The sequence below is a fragment of the Echiichthys vipera genome, assembly GCF_963691815.1.
Source record: "Echiichthys vipera genome assembly, chromosome: 12".
Lineage (NCBI taxonomy): Eukaryota > Metazoa > Chordata > Actinopteri > Perciformes > Trachinidae > Echiichthys > Echiichthys vipera.
In genome coordinates, this window is record NC_139837.1 from 16,727,806 (window position 1) to 16,746,520 (window position 18,715).

At 41.2% G+C, this 18,715-nt stretch overlaps 1 protein-coding gene across 2 annotated transcripts; it reads right to left on the reverse strand.

The window, feature by feature from the left end:
• Positions 1 to 126: 126 nt before the first annotated feature.
• On the reverse strand, positions 127 to 16,835 carry LOC310954688 (RAS guanyl-releasing protein 1-like). 2 transcript variants are annotated; one of them, XM_083924306.1, is made up of 17 exons: positions 16,732 to 16,835; positions 14,253 to 14,428; positions 9,518 to 9,625; positions 8,060 to 8,120; positions 7,838 to 7,969; positions 6,909 to 7,062; positions 6,542 to 6,715; positions 5,610 to 5,726; positions 5,253 to 5,528; positions 4,770 to 4,850; positions 3,983 to 4,087; positions 3,687 to 3,796; positions 3,096 to 3,240; positions 2,908 to 2,944; positions 2,391 to 2,522; positions 1,306 to 1,631; positions 127 to 1,223 (listed from the first exon to the last, which is right to left on the reverse strand). In XM_083924306.1, exons 2-17 carry the CDS (start codon positions 14,323 to 14,325, stop codon positions 1,089 to 1,091), a joined length of 2,166 nt encoding a protein of 721 aa, XP_083780432.1. In that variant the 5' UTR covers positions 14,326 to 14,428; positions 16,732 to 16,835; the 3' UTR covers positions 127 to 1,088. The 2 variants fall into 2 exon arrangements, with proteins under 2 accessions (XP_083780432.1, XP_083780431.1); XM_083924305.1 differs by lacking the exon at positions 16,732 to 16,835 and adding an exon at positions 15,040 to 16,056.
• Between the last annotated feature and the right edge of the window lie 1,880 nt (positions 16,836 to 18,715).

Consider the following 18,715-nt stretch of genomic DNA (forward strand, 5'->3'; position numbering starts at 1 on the left):
ATACAGATCCCAGAGTCTGGAAACTCAATGATCATTAGCGAGAAGCTGAAGAAATATTATGAGTCTTTAGTGCCCCCCAGTGGTCAAGCTGAGTAACACAAGCAATGCTTTTATAAAGAATACAGTATTTATTCTAACAATAAGAAAACAATACTGAGATACTAAGATGGCACTGTGTATATGTTATATTTACAATACATTACGCACATTACAAATACATTTTACAGTACAACACTGCTACACACACACAGACACACAAACGCACACAAAGTAACATGACATGGCTGCACAATGAAAATAAAAGATATCAACACGATGCCAACACACACACAAGCACACACAATAATTCACTGAAAGTACCAGTATGCTGTACAAAATGTTAATTTCAGTCACTCTCTATATGACCTTTGTAGTGTTTGAGACAATAAATATTAACAGAAGCACTGACAAGGATGCAGAGCAACAACTGTTCTGTACAAGAGGTCTCCAACCTTGATTCTGCTGATTTAATCAGGGGGCCCTCATCTTTATTATTATATAAGTAATAAAAATGATAATAATAATAATAATAATAATAATAAAAATAATAATAAAAATGATAATAATGATGATGATGATTCACTTTAACATACAGAACTCAATTACAACTTCAACCACTCTTAATGGTTAACTAAAAAAGTGAGTAATGCTCATTGCAGTGATTTCCATTCTTCTGTGAACTGTACGAAACAGTAAAGGGGCTCCTTCTGCTCACCTTTAACTTTTTTTGGAATAGGCTGTACTATGTGCTGTAGTCGGTTTCAAAATCCATACACAACTACAAATGTCCTTTACTTCATATTTGGAGACATACTGATTGGCTTTTTTGTTTTTCTTTAATTAATTGTGTACCCTTAGCATTAAAATACCTTGACTGAATATGTGCATAACAATCCACTTTATACCACATGATGCGAAATTATCCAGGTTTTTGTTATACTGGTAAAATACTTGCACTGTTCATAAACAACAGTGGATTCAGATTTATATATGCTGCCATAGGGGGGCAGCACCAGTCTCCCTAGAGGAGGTTCAGTGTATGTATGTGTCTAGGAGGAGGAGTCCTCTTCCACAGGATGGAGAGCGTGCCTCTTGAGCAGTGTCTTTAGTATCTCCACCTCCCGCTCTGCCTCTTTCAGCTTCCTACGTAGTGTCTCATTGTCTTTCTGGAGTCTCTGGTTGTCCTGGGAAAGACAGAAGATTTATACGATGTACAATAATGTGAATTTTTTAGAAGGGAAAATTAAACTTGGTCCTGAAACTTACTGATTCCAGAGATTCATAGGTGGGTTTGTTCTCATCTTCTGGCTCTTTAGACTTTTGCGCAATAGATGCTCTGTTTTCCCACTTAGCACAATGTCGCTGTTTTCTTTGGGGCACAGGACTGGGGCACGGTGTGAGGGTGGGTGCTGCTGGGACCAGCAGAGAAGGCTGAAGGCGACTGGAGTCAGGGGCTGCAGAGGAAAGATGGGGTCCCTCTGTCTGGGTGCCACTATGGACCCTCCATGGCCTCGAATAGGACGTGACTGGGGAGTCTGGGCTCCAGTCTTTGCTGTCATCTGGCGGGTAGGGGAAAGGACATTCTTCTGAACCTGGGGAATTGGGTATTATCAGTGAATATTTCCAAATAAAACAGATGTAAAGGGCAGATTACTAATCATGACGTACTTTTCAGTCTTTAATCACAATCATGTCTTAAAAGGGAATATGCTCGCTAGAAGTGAGCAATCAACAACCACCAAACAAAATGATTCAATTCAGTATGCAATGGAACACAAACCATATAAACCATATGACAAAATAGCACGTCAATAGCACTCATTTGAAGAGGGGCTGTGTTATTATCGCCCCTGTGTTTTTGAGATGTGTTCATAATAAGTAAAAACGAAAGTTCTTCTGTTCTGAATATAGTAGTGTTCTCATTGCCAGTGGGTAGCTTCAGTATTTACTGTAAGTGAAACAGTTCCTGCAGACAGCTGGAGGGAAATCACCCTGACAATAGACCCTGTGCTTGAGACTTGTCGCAAGCTGTAGCAAACTTAAGTGAAATCGTGTCAAATCTGACTTTTATTGTTTTCCGTACAGTGTTGCAGGCAGTGATTACAGGAAACAATGCTGCTTAGTTGTTGAAGATGTGCCTTAAAAAGTCTCTGCCACCAGATGGCACCTGTCATAGGGACCTACTTATACATGCATGTTATTGTCCTCATACTGTAGGTGAGAGTGTGCATTTGTGGGAATTTGAAACTGTGTGATGAATGGTAGTGTGTCTACAAGTGTGTGTGTGTGTGTGTGTGTTTGTGTGTGTGTGTGCATCAGTGTTTATGCTGGTAGTGAACCGTATCACCCACCCTCTAAGGTACCCATGGTGACAGGTGTTGAGCTTGGTGTTGGACTGTCAATGGCGTTGGTCACTTTGGCATTCTTCTTGCACTCAAACGCCACCTGGTCCCTGCACAGCTTGTGGCAGTTCATCCCACAGTCTAAACAAGCCAAAAGAATGCACAACATGTCAGAACAGGAACTAACATCTACAAACTGACTTTTACTGACTGTTCTTTGAACACAATCTCTTCTTCTGCAAATGCAACTCTCAGACCTTTGTATGCTTTATGTCAGGCAACAAAAATGACTCTCAGATCTTTTGAGGGATGGGGGAGGGGGAAAACTGTGGTTCGAGCTGCAAACGCTTTCTTTTTTCATGTGCTGCAAGGTACAGCTAGCTGTGTGCAACACAGAAAACCACACTACTCCTGCTCCCCACAAAACACCGTATGTACCTCTCCTCATTTTTAAGCATGATACTGACTGACATTTGGCCAAAGATAGATCTGCTTTAAGTTGCACAAGACAGAGTGCGATCATCACCTTTGCATCTGTAGCCTTGCTTGATGACACCCCATAACTGTGAAGAAGAATATGGAGAAAAACACGACTGCTTTCATGTCGCTGAAGCAAAAGCAAGATTATATATTGTTGGAGAATGTTTAGACTGTGACATAGCAGTCAAGCTGTTCCTTTATCTTATCATTCATTGAGCTTGTGTGGTGACTTACAAATCCTGAGCAATTGTCACAGAAGGTTGGTTTCATGTAAGTTGTCTCCTGGAAGTTGTGAACAAAGCCAAGACCCAATTTGGAGCATATGACACTGGCCCGCATGAAATAGGCCGTGATCTCCTTTCTGCTGATGAGGCCTTCCCTGGACAAACGCAACACATACACAGTATAACTCAGAGGAAATAGAGCAGTAAATGATAGAGAATATATTGGAAATAAACATTTTCAGATCTTGATATTTAAATGTTCGGTAATGTCTGATTTCTTTGTCTGCACCCTCACATGTCACATGGGTTAAACACTGTACCACTTTGTCTTTGTGTAATGTTAAAACAGTACTATCAGCTATAGTGGTTATCATGTTTAGATCTAAATAAGGAATCACATGCTCTTCTGTGGGTGGTCATGTACCACTGGGTGTGATGAAAAATAAAACATTGAATATTTAGTGGCAGTGGTTTTATGGTTAGTTCTGCAGCTATTGCTTCCTGTTGCCACGCTCATCACTACAAATACCACTTTTATTTCCTCTCCTCAGAAGTCACAAATGAGCTCAGAGCGTGTGCCTGACCTGTCAAACAAACTCACTTCTCTTTGTCCATGACACAGAAGGAAAACGGAAAGCTAGCAGCAATTTTCTCAAATTCTTCTTGAGAAATGAAGCCGTTCTCGTCGTGATCGTAGTTCTTAAACACGGACTGTGAAAGACAAAGAGGCAAAAACACCATTGTTGCTTGACTATTAGTGCACAATAGCTGCAAGAACAGGCTGTCAAAGAAAGAATGTCAGTATCCAGAAGAAATGTTACAATAAAGTAGTATGGTTATATAACAGCATCACTGGGTCGCTATGTGGAGGCTACACTTGAAAAAGAAAGCACTTACATCCACCATTCTCTGCACATGTTTGCTGATGGTTCGGGGGTCAGGTTTGGGAGCCACTCCTGGTGCCCAGTCCACAACCACTGGAGGTCTAGAGGGGGTGGCTGGCTGATAGAAAATGAAATAGTCATTAAAAAACAAGTCTAAGCCGGCAGATAAACATGTCAAATATTATCTGAGCAGTTCTGTTGCTCTAAATCTATGAGCGGCCTTCTATACAGGCAAATTATTCTTTTTAAAAAAGCTGAGTAATGCGCAGAAGGACATATTTGTATTTCAACATTTAAGGGAAACACGCACATTGGTTTTCTTGCAGGGTATTACATGAGAAGATTGATACAACTCCAGCAGCCAGTTACTTAGCATAAAGAATGGAAAATGGGGAAACAGCCCCCTGCTCTGTCCAAAGGTAAATCTTGGACGTGTGAAGTTTTCATAGATTTAACATAGGATATATTTCAATTAAGGAGCTTTAGATGTGCTGATAGATAGATTTGTTACCTGCGGACAGAGCCAGACTAACTGTTTAGCTAATATGAAGCTACAGGCTCTTGGCTCTAGCTTCTTATTTGGCATACAGACATCAGAGTGGCATTAATCTTCTTAATTCTGCGGTGAGGACTCAACCTCAGTAAAGGGGGCGCCCCGCTCTACAAGGTGAAGTACTGGGCACCCCACTCAGCTTTCGTTTGAATAATTGTATCTGACTGCTAACTAGTTGACAGGCTAGCTGCTTCCCCAGTCTCTCGACTGGTAAACCGTTAAAAGTGTCTCTGTTTCTATCACTCACAGGTGCTTTACAGTTCTTGGGTTCCCTGGTGTAAGACAGTTCATATATCTCATCCTCAGTGTAGTAAAGGTCCAAGGACAGCTGTTGGGAAGGACAACACATGTCAGCACATACAATGTAAACCGATAGAGCGAGAGCCCTAGATTTTTCCCCCTGAAACATGTTTTGAAGAGGGCAAAGGTCACAGGGTAACCATTGTCTCTTCATGGGCATTCTGTAGTTCAAGTACAATTAAAGCGCCACACACAGATAACACAACAATATACCAATCTGAACCCACTCTCATTCACACTCAGTTTGTCACCCACACACACTCATAGATCATAGACTCTCATCACACCCACACAAGCGCAGACAATCCACATGCTGTAACACGCTCATTTGCATATGTGCTTGCGTTCAATACAATCTAGTGAATCACATGAAGCTACTTAACAATTTGACAAGAATCTAAATGCAAAATTGCACTGTAGGGTTCACTACCGTCAACAGATGGACCAGGTCCTTGTTAGCGTCCAGCCTGGGAGGGATTTGCTGGAGCTGGATCAGCTCATTAATGTGGCTGTAGAGTGCCTGGAGCTTCTGGACATTCACCTTGTTGTCCTCCACATAGTCTGACATGGCCTCGTTGACTGATATCAGATCTTTGAGATGTACGCCCAGGATAGGGATTTTAAAACCTGAACACCTGTTGTAAGCTTGTCTATAGTTGTCATAGTTTCTGCAAGAGGACAGCAGGTCTCTCATCTCATTCAGTACCTGTGGAGTGAATACAATTTTTTTGTGAGGATGTCTGGGCTCTATCCTCAGCTGGATGTTTTAGTGGTAGGTGTCATTTACCTTGTTGACCTCACTGGGTACATGTGAGGTGGTGTCCTTCAGTCTTGAGATTGAGCTGTGACAAAGCCCTCCCACCACTGCCATTAGTGTGTTGTAATTGTGCATAAGGTGTAGATTCTGGTGGACGCACACAAAAAAACACACACGTCAGTCCATTGGCACACACACACAAATAAATACGCACAATTAAACTTGTTCCAGGTAGCCCTGGTTATATAATCCACAACACTGCAGTTACATAAGCCACTTATATCGTCTGCTTTTTCTTACTGAGCTCTGATATCTCACTCTTTTTTGGAAGTGCTTTTCCCTCTCTTTTCACTTCTCTAATTCATGCTGTCACTGGAGCATTATGGTGTGAAATTTGTTTCCACACCCGTGGGTTTCGAAGTTGACAGCAGTGAGCAGCAGCAGACTAGTGCATTAGTGTAACAGTGCAAGAGGTCCTCCAGAGTACAAGCCTGTCTAACTGCTCCCTGAAGCTAGCGCATCGCTTCTCAGCATGCAGTTTCACATTGGAGTGGTTTCAACAAGCAAGGTCTGATCAGCAACTAACCTCACAAGTCATTTCTCTCTTTTCTACTTCCCCAGGCTCTTCGGTGTCTAAGGGTGTTCCACTTGATGACTCCATTAGCTTGCATTCAGTTAATACTTTTCTATTGGTAAAATCTTTGGATTCGCTAAAAGCCTGCAGCAGAGCTCTTGAGAGTCATTACCAGCTCTCTGTGAATACACATTATGCAACTGCAACTTATGTAGCATCTATAGTGCTGCTCAGTGTGACAATAGACTGTCATTAGTCGGATAAGGTGCGTGAATAATACCACGTAGATGCAAGCAAAGAGGAAATGTGTCAAATTGAGTTCCATTTTTCTGCTAAATCAGGAACAGAAAGTGTAAGAGTAGTAGTAAAGGGTTGATTTAACCACTACCTGCGCCACATGGATAAACTTGGTGAAAACCTCAGCTCTCAGCTGAGCCGTTGGCCTGCTCAACACCATCAGCTGAACCCACTGGGAGATACCATTACACAGGGCGATGGAACGCTCCATCACAGGGATGTCCTTCATGCAGCAGCTTCGAATGTAATTCTGATAGTCTACAAACTGGCACAGAACGCAGAGTTAGGAGCATAAACTGCTGCACAGAAACGGCGGGGCATTTCCTGTAGAGAGGAAATACCTAATACCTTCTTTAGTTCACAGGGATAAATGTCAAATAAACAATTTGTAAATGTGTAAAAAATAACCTGCATGTATATATACACTTGAGTAGTCTTCTTTTAGTGTGAATACTCACTGATATCCTGCAGAAGGACTTGAATTCCAGGAAGGTGAGGTGCTCAGCCAGCTCAATGGGCTCCAGGTGATCAAAAAGAAGAGAGACCTTCCTCTTTTTACTGCTGTTAGCTTTGATCTTCTGGCTGGCCTTCCACGACCAGTCCCTTTCATTTCTAAAACAAAACATCGAACAGAACACAATCACATTTACAATCATCAAAGGTTAATGAATAGCATATCTTCATAAATTGTAAAATTACAGCTTTAGACATTGTTGTGCCGATCAGTACAGGCGCAATGTTAATGTGACCAGGCATTTTATATTATTTAAGTTCTAGTCAAGGTGCAAACACTTCCAAAGGTACCAGTATGCTGAATTCAATGTACATTTTGTCACTGATACAAGCTGTTCCATTTGATATAATAGTGCAGCCATGAATAGGACAGAAATGCTTAGTTGATTGAAAGAAAATTAATTTGCAATTTTGATAAGTGTTTCAATGTTTTAAGTTGTAAAGCAATGTTCTAAGTTGCATTTTAAATAGTTTTTATTTAGTGGTTCCAACCTTTGCTGGGTTTTATAGTCTTCTATGACAACAACTGAATATCTTTGGGTTTTAGGCTCTGGAAATTATTACTTTTTATTGTCCGACCAGTGATCAATTAACTGAGAAAATAATGGGCTGATTAAGTGATAATTAAAATAATTATTAGCTGCAGCCCAAGCATCCAAGTAGTCAAGTGTTGCATATGGAAGACAATGTGTACTGTTTTGTCAAACTTTGAAGCTACATACATATCATCCTCAAAGTTATATCGTTCACAGTTCAAAGACTGTATTTTGGATTGTGATTGAGTTCAGTATTTCTGAGACTGAGCAAACAACTGAGTTTCGTGTAGGCCTACTGTGATGTCTCAGTTGCCAGCTGGTCAGAGATTAACACTTACATCCATTTGGTCTCTAGGAGAGAGCAAAGATGCTCCTGTCCCTCCTCTCTGATCAGCTCCCGGAACTGGTCCAGGCTGTCTGACAAGCTGTGGTGCAACCGGAACATCATCCAGAATTCCTGGATCCAATGCCTGTAAGATCCGAGATGATGCAGTGTGACCAATACAGAACACACAATTAAAGTTAGACTCTTACAAGCTGTTACAGTGTGACACACTGACCTGATGAGGTAGCATATCCTCTGGCACTCTGTTGGCTGCTCATTGTCCAGCGCTATTTTAAATGTAAGGGCTTTGGTTAAGGAGCTAATGTCGATTGATTGTGATTATTAACACATTCAAGTAAAGTGTGGTCTTATTGTCTGAAAGTTAAAGCTGGGAGTCAGCAGGTCACACTTTTGTTTAGGACAAAATAGCTTGTCGGTAAATCTGCTGATCGTCGACATTGTTCAGGACAGGTTTGTTTTGAGTAAATAATGAACATATGTGTAACTGGGCAGCTGGGTTTCTTTTGCACAAACAACTCATTAATAAAAAAAACTACAGCAACTAAACCAAAAGGTGAACAGAAGTGCCATTTGGTATTGTGGGAGGAGGTGACTGCATTAAGCAAAACTCTGATCAGTGAATGAATCATTCTGGCATACAGAAGTAAGTGAATAACAAAATGTACAAAGATAACACACAATCAATGCCTCATATACTGTGGAATAACTGTTTACGAATGTGCATTGTTTAGCCATAGGACTCTAAAGATGTTTTAATCAATGTTGTCAGCCCATAACAATACTGCGCAGCTCTCATAAACAGACTGACACTTTAGCTCTCAATTGGCAGAAATCAGCTTGAAGTGATGCACAAAAAAAGGCTAATTGCGTCATGGGAGCAGAAGAACTGCCCACGCAATCCCAAGGCCAGACTGTGATGAAGGCTGTTAATGGCCCCTGTTTCTCTTCCCTGATCCTAACAACACACTGAATGTATTTGATGTATCCTTTTGGGTCTTCGGCTCAGAATGAGAGGGTTAAAAATAGCAGAGGGGCATTCTGCGTTGCATGCTCTGACGTGGGTTCGTGTGAGCAGGGGCCTCTTTAAGCAGTGGAGGGTCTGTGCTTATATATAGCTGAAGAGGACCTGTATGTGAAGGTAGAGGTAATTAACACCTGAAACCAGGGACAGTAGGTCCCTCTGAGAGGCATTGTGACGCCACTACTGTTTCCTGAACGGAAGCCTAGATTACAAGCCCTTCACTCAAGTCACAAGACACAACAAAAAATGCTTTTTTTCTCGGTGTGAAGTCGGAAAATGAAAAAAGATAGAATCAAACATTTTGAAAGAGACCAAACACACGGTAATAGACCCCCTGTTGTATGGGTCCAGAGTGGAGGGAATTTACACAGACAGAGATGTAAAGGGTCTTCAGCAACTGACAGCAGGAGTAAACATGAGCTGCCACTTGCTTGTCATATTTTACACTGACAGCCACTGGCTCGCATTGTAAGCCAAGTAAAAGCTTGATTACCCGTTGCTGTTGACAACCAAAGGAAAAGTGGCACACCACAGAGCCATTGATCCGATCCCCTGTTGTATTTGGTGCTCAAAATTGGCCAGTGCATTGTTTTGAATCCTCTGTCTGCGTTGAGATAGCAACTATAGCCTTATGTCAGACTGTTGAAGGATATAGAGCGGTGAGTTTCTCCAGCAGATCACTGGAGGAGATGTGGATACGGTGCATGGTTAGGGTGATGTTCAACAGGTGGCTGCTCCCACACACACCACCATCCGAGTCTGCAAGACAACATGCACACATTTGAAAAAAAAAACAACATGTCATCCCCTTAAAATAAAATATTTACAAGATTTATCAAGCAGGAATCAGTGACGTCTGACACATCACACGTGTGTTTAACTTCACTTTGTAGCCCTTTATTTCACTGCTTTCACAAAGAGAAGTGGTTTAAATGGAATTCAAATGCACTGCTTATGGTCTAAAATAAGTCTTCATGTTACAGTAAAATTCATGTGGACCAATCATGTGGTAGGCTTTTCAAAGGCCCGTGAAATTCTATATCTTTCTCATTGTCGAAAAATACAATAAAAAAACACAAAGAACAATAACGTGTCATGTGTCTCTCAATACTTTCAGACTTCTGTTCCCTATTTTCTTTTTCTTTTCTTTTTTTAAATCGGTCCCAAATGTATACATTCATTTTCAAAAAAAGGCTCAATAATTTCCTAAAACAGCCAACCACTGTAGTTCTTTTTAGCAGATGTTATTCAAACAGGAGTACATAGTGCTTTTGTTTGGAACTATTTTCATTCGAGGATTAATCCACATTTGCTGCTATAGTGAGTATTATTAGTAGCAGTGGACTTTTCACCACTGTTTGGTCTATTCAAATCACAGCCTTACCCTTTAATATCTATTTTTGGGATTAATTGTTATGATGGACGGACACAAAATGAATCAAAGTCCATGGATGCATCTATATTACTCCTCTGATTACAAAATAGAATATCATTTATCAAATTCTGAACTGGGTTGAGAACAAGTGAAAGATACATATATAACTGCTCTCCTGACTGGCTCCTTAACACTGAATAACCCTCAGGTGTTGCCTGTGACAACCATGACATCAATATTTCCAGAGGGTTAGGTTAACCAGCGAAAACACCAACTGATGCATACACTGTAACACATTCCGTCATACTATCCACAGACCCCATTTCTGAAGATTTGCCTTTTCCTCTGATTGTGTGAACCTCTGCGGCTCGCTTGCCTCACTACCTTTTTCGCTTCCTTTTTCCTTGCATACATCTCACTTCCTCCCTTTGTGACCAGACCACCTTTTCTTATCTTGGTTGTCTGATGCTACAATTGACATCTTGAGGCCCATAGAGCAAGAAACCTTCTTGTCAACCGCTTTTTAAAAAAAAATGAGCCTAAAAGTGTACAAAATAATACATAACATCACAACTGCATGGTCTGACCTATAATTGCAGAAAATGCATTTTCCTGCCCACTTAAGCAAAGCAACATACCACTTATCTTTTGCGAAACTTAAAACCACTGCTATATGCAGTGAATTAGTGGCTGGCATAAAGAGGAATAGCACTTAATTGCATCTTTGAAAATATTATTTATATGTCATGGGGACATTTTAGGCTGTTTACATCTTTCTCTGACAATCTGCAGAGAATGAAGACACTGTGCAGAAAATCTTCAAGAATAAGAAACCGTTGTGAGTTCTCAGGCTGAGAGTGTTATCCCTTTAAGCTTTACCAGTATCTTGACACCATCAAGGACATCAGGCATCTGTGGACCCACTTTTAAACCATATCACCTTGGAAATACCTCGGACGCCATGGCAACATGTTTTCTAATCTTTGTTATCTGTAAGCAACTCACCACTCCAGTCGCAGCTGACTAATCCAGCACTCATATCCTGCACGGGGTGTGTTTCTGTTTGTAAGACGCAGACACTACCAGCTAAACCCAGTGAATATCAATTACCTTAACAGTTAAGTCAATAAGAGAAGAAAAGTGAAACAATGTCTATACTTTAAAATAACATGGCTGGTAGTAGTAATGCTTTGATGCAGTTAAAACATACTGTATGTATATGAAGAACAACCACTTCTTCCTCTTCTAGTCATTCGTGGTAACTCACCTGTAAGCCCTGTTTTATTAAGAATGATCACATTTTAGTTCACACTAATAACAATTAGATGTGAATCATGCAAAGACATATGACAAATACTCAACAGGAAGTCGTGACTCTCCATCAGGTAAACAATTGCTCCATCCTTTTTTCACAACTTTCCAACCACTAACCCTCCCTATGCAGGGTTAATTGCAGGAGGAAATCCCCTCTGGACTGTCTGTTCCTGACTGGAAAAATTAGGAAAGCTGCCACCCGCTACAATGGAACTGTATGATACTGTATGTTGATAAACACAGTCGAGGCCACACCAGCGCCTGGCCAACTTTTTAAGGTTATCTTAGACATTCATCAGCCGCTCCAAATCCGTGTGTCACTTTTCCTTGTTTTGACAGAGCCTATCAAACTGGATGGTCTCTTTGTTTTAGAGGAATCCAAGTCAAATGCAGGATCATGGTTATCTCTCTGTACTCTGAGCAAACATCTCCATAGAATTACTCACTGTAACTTTATGGGCTGTAACTTGAAAGACTGTGGAGTAGTTTGACAAAAATCTAAAATAGAGTTTCATGATTTGATGTAGAAATACTGTATGTACACATACTGAATCAGCTATAACACCTGGACACCACATGACAAAGAGTGTGAGAAAACGAGTCAGCAAAATAACAAAGTTAGCTAAAAGCAGTGGATAAAAGCTAACAAATAGATAACTAAAGGTAATGGATAAACAGAGGAAATAATTAGCCTAAAGTAATAGAGAATAGGGTTTCAATAGCTAAAAGTAATAATTAAATGGTTGAAGTGTCCAGCTTCTGCCACTCTAAATGGTAGTAGTACGAATTCAAACATTGACAGTTCAATATCATAAGAAAGTTATTTAAACATCCACTTTCATGTCATTAAATATTCAATATTATCCAATGTAAAATCCCTTCAAATGAACACATTTGGAACATGACGAATTGTGTCTCGCATTGCCAGACTTATCTCCACATCGCTATGTCAGCACTGGAGAAAAGCTTATCATTCTGGAATGGGGGGGAAATTATTCTGGCATGTTTGTATTTCTTTAAACCAATCACAATCGACTCGGGCGGGGCATAGATTCAAATTCCGCCACAGTGCCCTTGCAAAACAGATAGAGGAGAGGAGAACTCTGTCTGAAATAAGCGGCCGAAAGCAGCCTTTATTCAAACAGTCTACATCTGGTGAGTCAGGCTACGGTACATCTGACAAAGGAGGTTGGGACCAACTGTTTAAGAGGTTTAGGGCTATCAGGTCAACCGAAAAGCTCTCAGTGTAAGAATCATATTGTTTGATGCCTTACATATTTTAGAAACTAACTAATAAAAATGAAATCACGTATATAATTTAAAAAGAGATGTAATGAATGAATTAGGTCGACACTGGTTATAAGAGAGCGGCCTGGTGCAGTGTGGTCTAGTGAGAGTGATGATGTCAACAGCTATTGATCCACACCTCATAGCGCTCTGTATTTCAAAGGCTGGTCAGCATCTGAGGACCACTGTTAGGGGAGCTGACCTTTCGGCTCGGCCAGGCTTGAAGCTGCCATCAGGTAATCCTTCAAATAGCTCTTACGTGCGCCCTAACATTTGAAAAAGTGGCAGGACTCGTGGTCCTCAGGGGTTCGCCTGTGATGTGGGGCTAGGAGGAGCAGGACTATGTTCCATTTCATCAGGAAAAGGTGTTCAAGGAAAAGCCCAGTCATGACACACTGTACTCCGTGAGATACCATCTTGAGCATGTGTGTGTGGATCTCACATGGTGACACTGAAATTACTGCTTTTAAGTGTTCAGAACATGCTATGATTCTGTACTACAGGGTTCCTTAATTCCTCTAACTTCTGATTAATTTAGTTTCCTTCTTCTGAAATGAGCAGCAGGCTGTCATTACTATAGAGTTTTACGTCCTCACTGACAAATGTAGTTATGGGATGTCATTTTATGTGCAGACCATTGTAACGCCTCTCCATTGCGCTTGCTCCATTTGTGTAACCAGGCAACAGCAATTTGAAAGCTTGTCTCTTCAGAGACGCAATCACCATAACTCTGAGAGCACTCCAGACAACTTGATGAAGCCAATGATCATTGCTTGATTGATCCAGCTACAGCCTACTCAATAACTGCTGTTCTCTTTCTCATTTAAATGAAACCTCTATATATCTTGCATGCAGTAAAATATTGATACATAATGCAGTGCAGCAAACAACTGCAGAAACATAAGAGATACTGTATTACTTAATATTTTAAAAGTAAAAAATAATAATAATCATAATACATCTGACGTGCAAGCATTAATATAACTGATTTCATCTTCAAAAAGTCAAAATCCTACCTTAAACATAAATAAATCCAGCTGTGTTGAGGAAATCCATTTCACTTTCAAATGCAAAACTTTCCATTAGTTTTGACTTCTTTACAGGCCTGCCCAAACTAGTTCAAGGTTTGCAGCAAAATACAATACCATAGTGGTGGGAAAACAGAGATCTCTACAAAAATACAATAGCATGTGATCTCACATGAACTAACATGCCTTATCTTATTGTTTCTCAATAACAAAGACGAGGACTGCAGAAAAAACATGACTCAAACCTAAAAACTCCAAAGAAATGTGAGTGTTACACAAACATTGACCACAAACACCTGTGCTCCTACTGTACACCTCAGTGCATCAGTATTCCACCAAGTCAAACTCAACACTATAGTGCCATGGGTCAGAGTGGACTTACCGAAGGACTGCAGACAGGCCTGGATGAGCTCCTCCCAGCTCCCCCCTTTGGTGAGGGGACCCAGGGACATCATGGATTTACCCGGGGCTGTTTGAGCCGAGCTGGGTTTGTGGAACCTGTGAGGACGGACTGGAGGAGAAACTCTAGACCTGGAGCTGCATCCTGGAGTCACTCTCCTTGAGAAACACCAACACAAGAAAAGTGAGGGGGGAGGAGGTGACTGGGCAGGAGGGCTCGTTGTAATCAAAGTGTGACCTTTCTCTATTTGTCTATGCGGATGTACATGGCATGTACATGTGTTTCAAACCATAATCTTATGAGACCACATATTATCGCACATGAAATGATCTCTGTAACTGTCACACGGAACTGGAGTCATTGTTTGGATTTAAGAACCAACACCCCCTCCTGGACTTTGGCTATTCATTGTTCTCATTTCCTTCCTTTTAACTTGGGGGGGAAATACCAGTTGATTGCGGACATCCAGTTTAACCTGTTGAGTGACCAGTAAACAAGGAGGAATTTGATCAACACATTTGCAGTTTTAAGTGCAACAGGTCAGAGAGTAGGTAACAAATCCGATTAAAGAACATGTGCGTAAAATAATTGGGGAGCCTGAATTCCGTTTTACGCACTATTTAGGCACAAATTAAGACGCGCCTGTTTAACGAACAGTCAAAAACACCACCCTGATAACTGAAAGGATCCAGGTGAACAGATACGCATTTGCGTCAAAACCGCACCAGAAACTCTCCGGTAAAAAAAACACGAAAAATATCTGACTTACGCATCGTCCTTTCCCTTTTCGTCCGACGTTACACTTTCGCTGTGGTTATTTTCTTTTGACTGGCATCCCATGGCGAGGTACTGGGCAACGAGCGGCTGAACTAGGCTGTCCATCTGTGTCCGCCTCGATGGGAGCGTATCATCACTCTGCTCGGCTCAGTGCGCCTCCGCGGTCTCAGCAGAATTGTGCTGACTCGTCAATGAACGTTACACAATTAAGAGTCACCCAGCTTGTCTGTGAGTGGGCGGCCGTGGTGCCGGGCTTGTCACTCACGCGGAGTGGGCTTTATCCAGGTTGTTTACCTTACAACTTTAATTAAAGCACTCATTTGATCGGTTAAGTCTCTTTGGGGGGAAATCTGAAACTGTAACAGATTACTAATTGGACCATATTTCAGTCTCCACATCTTCCTGCTTCACATCAAATCATATTCAGCAACAAATCTCATTACGGTTCACACAAAACCCGTCTCTGTGGGGTCCTTGACATACATTTAGGAAAATCTGTGGGATTTGATTTCTCTTGTATAGTTTACTAAAACCTTTTTGTTTTTTCAGACTGCAGAACAGGAAAAGGATGGGCCTTCCTCTAAAGATAACAGTGGTTGTTCCTTAAAGGCTTATACAGGGGATAGAGATATAGCCCACAGTACTGTAGGTGGTCCAGAGATGTTGTATCCTCTAACTGCTTTAAAAAGAGCCTCATCACACTTATCACACAGGCTCATAAAGAGCTCTGTGAGAAGGGATTCATGTAGACATCATGTCAATGAAAACAGCACAATAAGTTTGTTAATAATTGATAGCTAAAGTGACACCCATGGGCTGTTCAAATATTGATTTAACGCGTTATTATGGAATATTTAAAAGATGACTACATCTGGTGTGTTTTAGACATTTTTCCTCAAAGAAAGAATGACATGTAAACACACCAGAGTCAGCTGTAATAGATAATGTGAAAACCCTAACACAGTATAGAATTGGAAACGCAATTAATCACAGCTTTCCTTACACTTACAAAAATACACACACACACACACACACACACACACACACACACACACACACACACACACACACACACACACACACACACACACACACACACACACACACACACACACACACACACACACACACACACACACACACACACACACACACACACACACACACACACACACACACACACACACACACACACACACACACACACACACACACACACACACACACACACACACACACACACACACACACACACACACACACACACACACACACGTGATTAAATCTGAGACATCTCTGTATCTCTGTGCCTCCTGCACCACACGGCGTCCTCCCTTTGATGAGGTGCCTTCCCATGAGCTGTCCACCGACAAGCAGCAGTTTGAGTTCATGTGTTTTTACAGGCAGAGCGAAGTCACGAGAACCTGTGTATTAGCAGCTGGCTACTTCTGATAAGATAGCTTGTCTGCACCCTTTTCTGTGTCAATGTTGTTATCAGACCAGTCAGTTAATGCCTTAAGGCTGCCCCCATGTGGCTCAAGGCACAGCTAAATCGGATTTTGTTTTTTGTTTGTCATGACATTGAGTCCATGCAGTTCTGCTGATAAAAATAACATCAAAATAAATAACAATTGCTACATTTTGTAAGATTTTTCAGAAGAATGAGTGAGGAAGCATACATTACCATTTGTGGATGGTGTTACGTTACATCTTGTGAGTGTCCACCCGACCCTAGAATAACAGCAAACACAGTGATATGGAAAACTGAAAAGTAGACTTTGACATGTACCTCTTCAATAGGAGTGGCATGATTCAACATATTACAATCCTGTTTAACTCGTCTTACTGCAAAACTGCTTCTGCCATTATATAATACATTTGGGTGGACCACATTTCTACATCTGCTTAAGATTATGCATTCTGAATGACCTCATGTCAAGTTAGAAATGTAAATGTTTCATAGGAAGTCATCATTTCTTAAAAAGGGACCAATGGAGCACATGTCATGTTTGAAAAACAGAATAATAGTAGTTTGGGGTTGTTTTAGCTGTCATGTATATTACTATTGGTCTTATTCTCATCACTTTTACATGCATTTCAAAAATAATCTTTATGCTTTAATGTATTTTATTTATTTGCAAGATTATGTTATCAGGTATCAGTTCAGCCCTGTGGTCAGATGTTGCTGGGGCAAATCAGTGGTGAGCCAGTCACTGTGATTTATGGTTTAAGTAAAAAAGGTCAGGGAAGGATTTCTTGGTAAATTATCAAGATCAAGATCTTATTAGAATATATTCAAATGTTCGAGCCAAAGTGTAGACTACCTCTCTAAGGATGTACTGAAGGCCAACAGAGGGCCAGGGACAAATGAAAAATGGTCACATGCACACACTTTGTAATTAGGTGGAACTGTGTGGCTGCTTTTATGAGTGATATTATTATTTAAACTCAAACTAAAGTCAGAAACGCGAAAGACCTGAGACAGTATGAGGTAGGCTGTGGCCACCACCTGGTGGAAATGTTGAGTTATCTAACTGACCAGGAAAAGATCATTTAGTGTAGCAGTACTCATCGTATGAGCTCTGCATGCTTCTGTTGTAGGCCTATTGAGTAATTCAATTCAATTCAATACAATTTTATTTATAGTGCCAAATCATAACAGAAGTTATCTCAGGACACTTTACAGACTAGGTATAGACCACACTCTATGATAAACATAGACCCAACAATTCCCCTATAGAGTACGGTGGCAACGAAAACCTTCCCTATTACAGGCAGGAACGTCAGACAGACCCAGCTCTGTGGAGGACGGACATCTGTCTTGACGGCCATCTGTCTTGACTCGATTAGAATTTGACCCGAGTAGAATTTGGAAATGAGAATAGATAAGATCTGCACACCAACCTTCAGTAAAACAAAAATGTTTGAATCAGTATAGAAACATTTTGCATTCATCTACTTTGACTTTGAGCGTGACGTGCCCCTGATTTTAGGGGCCAGCACGTTTGTTGAAAGGGCCTGACTTAACACAACCCTACTGAATACAATTTTAAACACAAATCCTGACCACCGCATTACCACCTGCCACAGTTTTTTTTCATTCCACTGGAGGGCAGCAAAGTCAGAAATTATCAAATTTTTCTCATAGTAGCTTTACACAAAACAAATGTGGTGATGTGCAGCAGTGAAAGTATTCAATGACAGTAGGAGACCTGACCTCCAAAAGTGGGCCCAACCTGACTGTAATCTTCATTCATTCATTCATCTTCAACCGCTTATCCCGGGGTCGGGGTCGCGGGGGGTGCTGGAGCCGATCCCAGCTGACATTGGGCGTGAGGCGGGGTCCACCCTGGACAGGACGCCAGTCTATCGCAGGGCACATAGAGACAAACAGAGACAGACAACCATTCACACCTACGGGCAATTTTAGAGTCATCAATTAACCTAACACATGCATGTCTTTGGACTGTGGGAGGAAACCGGAGAACCCGGAGAAAACCCACACATACACGGGGAGAACATGCAAACTCCACACAGAAAAGCCCAGGCCCAGGCCCAGAACCTGGAACCTTCATGCTGTGAGGCAACAGTGCTAACCACTACACCACCGTGTAGTCCCTGACTGTAATGTTCTTCATATTATTATGTTTGAATTACAATAGATTTTT

Coding starts and splice junctions, on each gene's coding strand:
- LOC310954688 (XM_083924305.1), bottom strand. CDS start 15,152: ATGGACAGCCTAGTTCAGCCGCTCGTTGCCCAGTACCTCGCCATGGGA. Junction 7,063..7,837: donor CTCCTAGAGACCAAATGGAT/GTAAGTGTTAAT, acceptor GTTTTGTTTTAG/AAATGAAAGGGACTGGTCGT. Junction 1,224..1,305: donor CCTATGAATCTCTGGAATCA/GTAAGTTTCAGG, acceptor TGTCTTTCCCAG/GACAACCAGAGACTCCAGAA.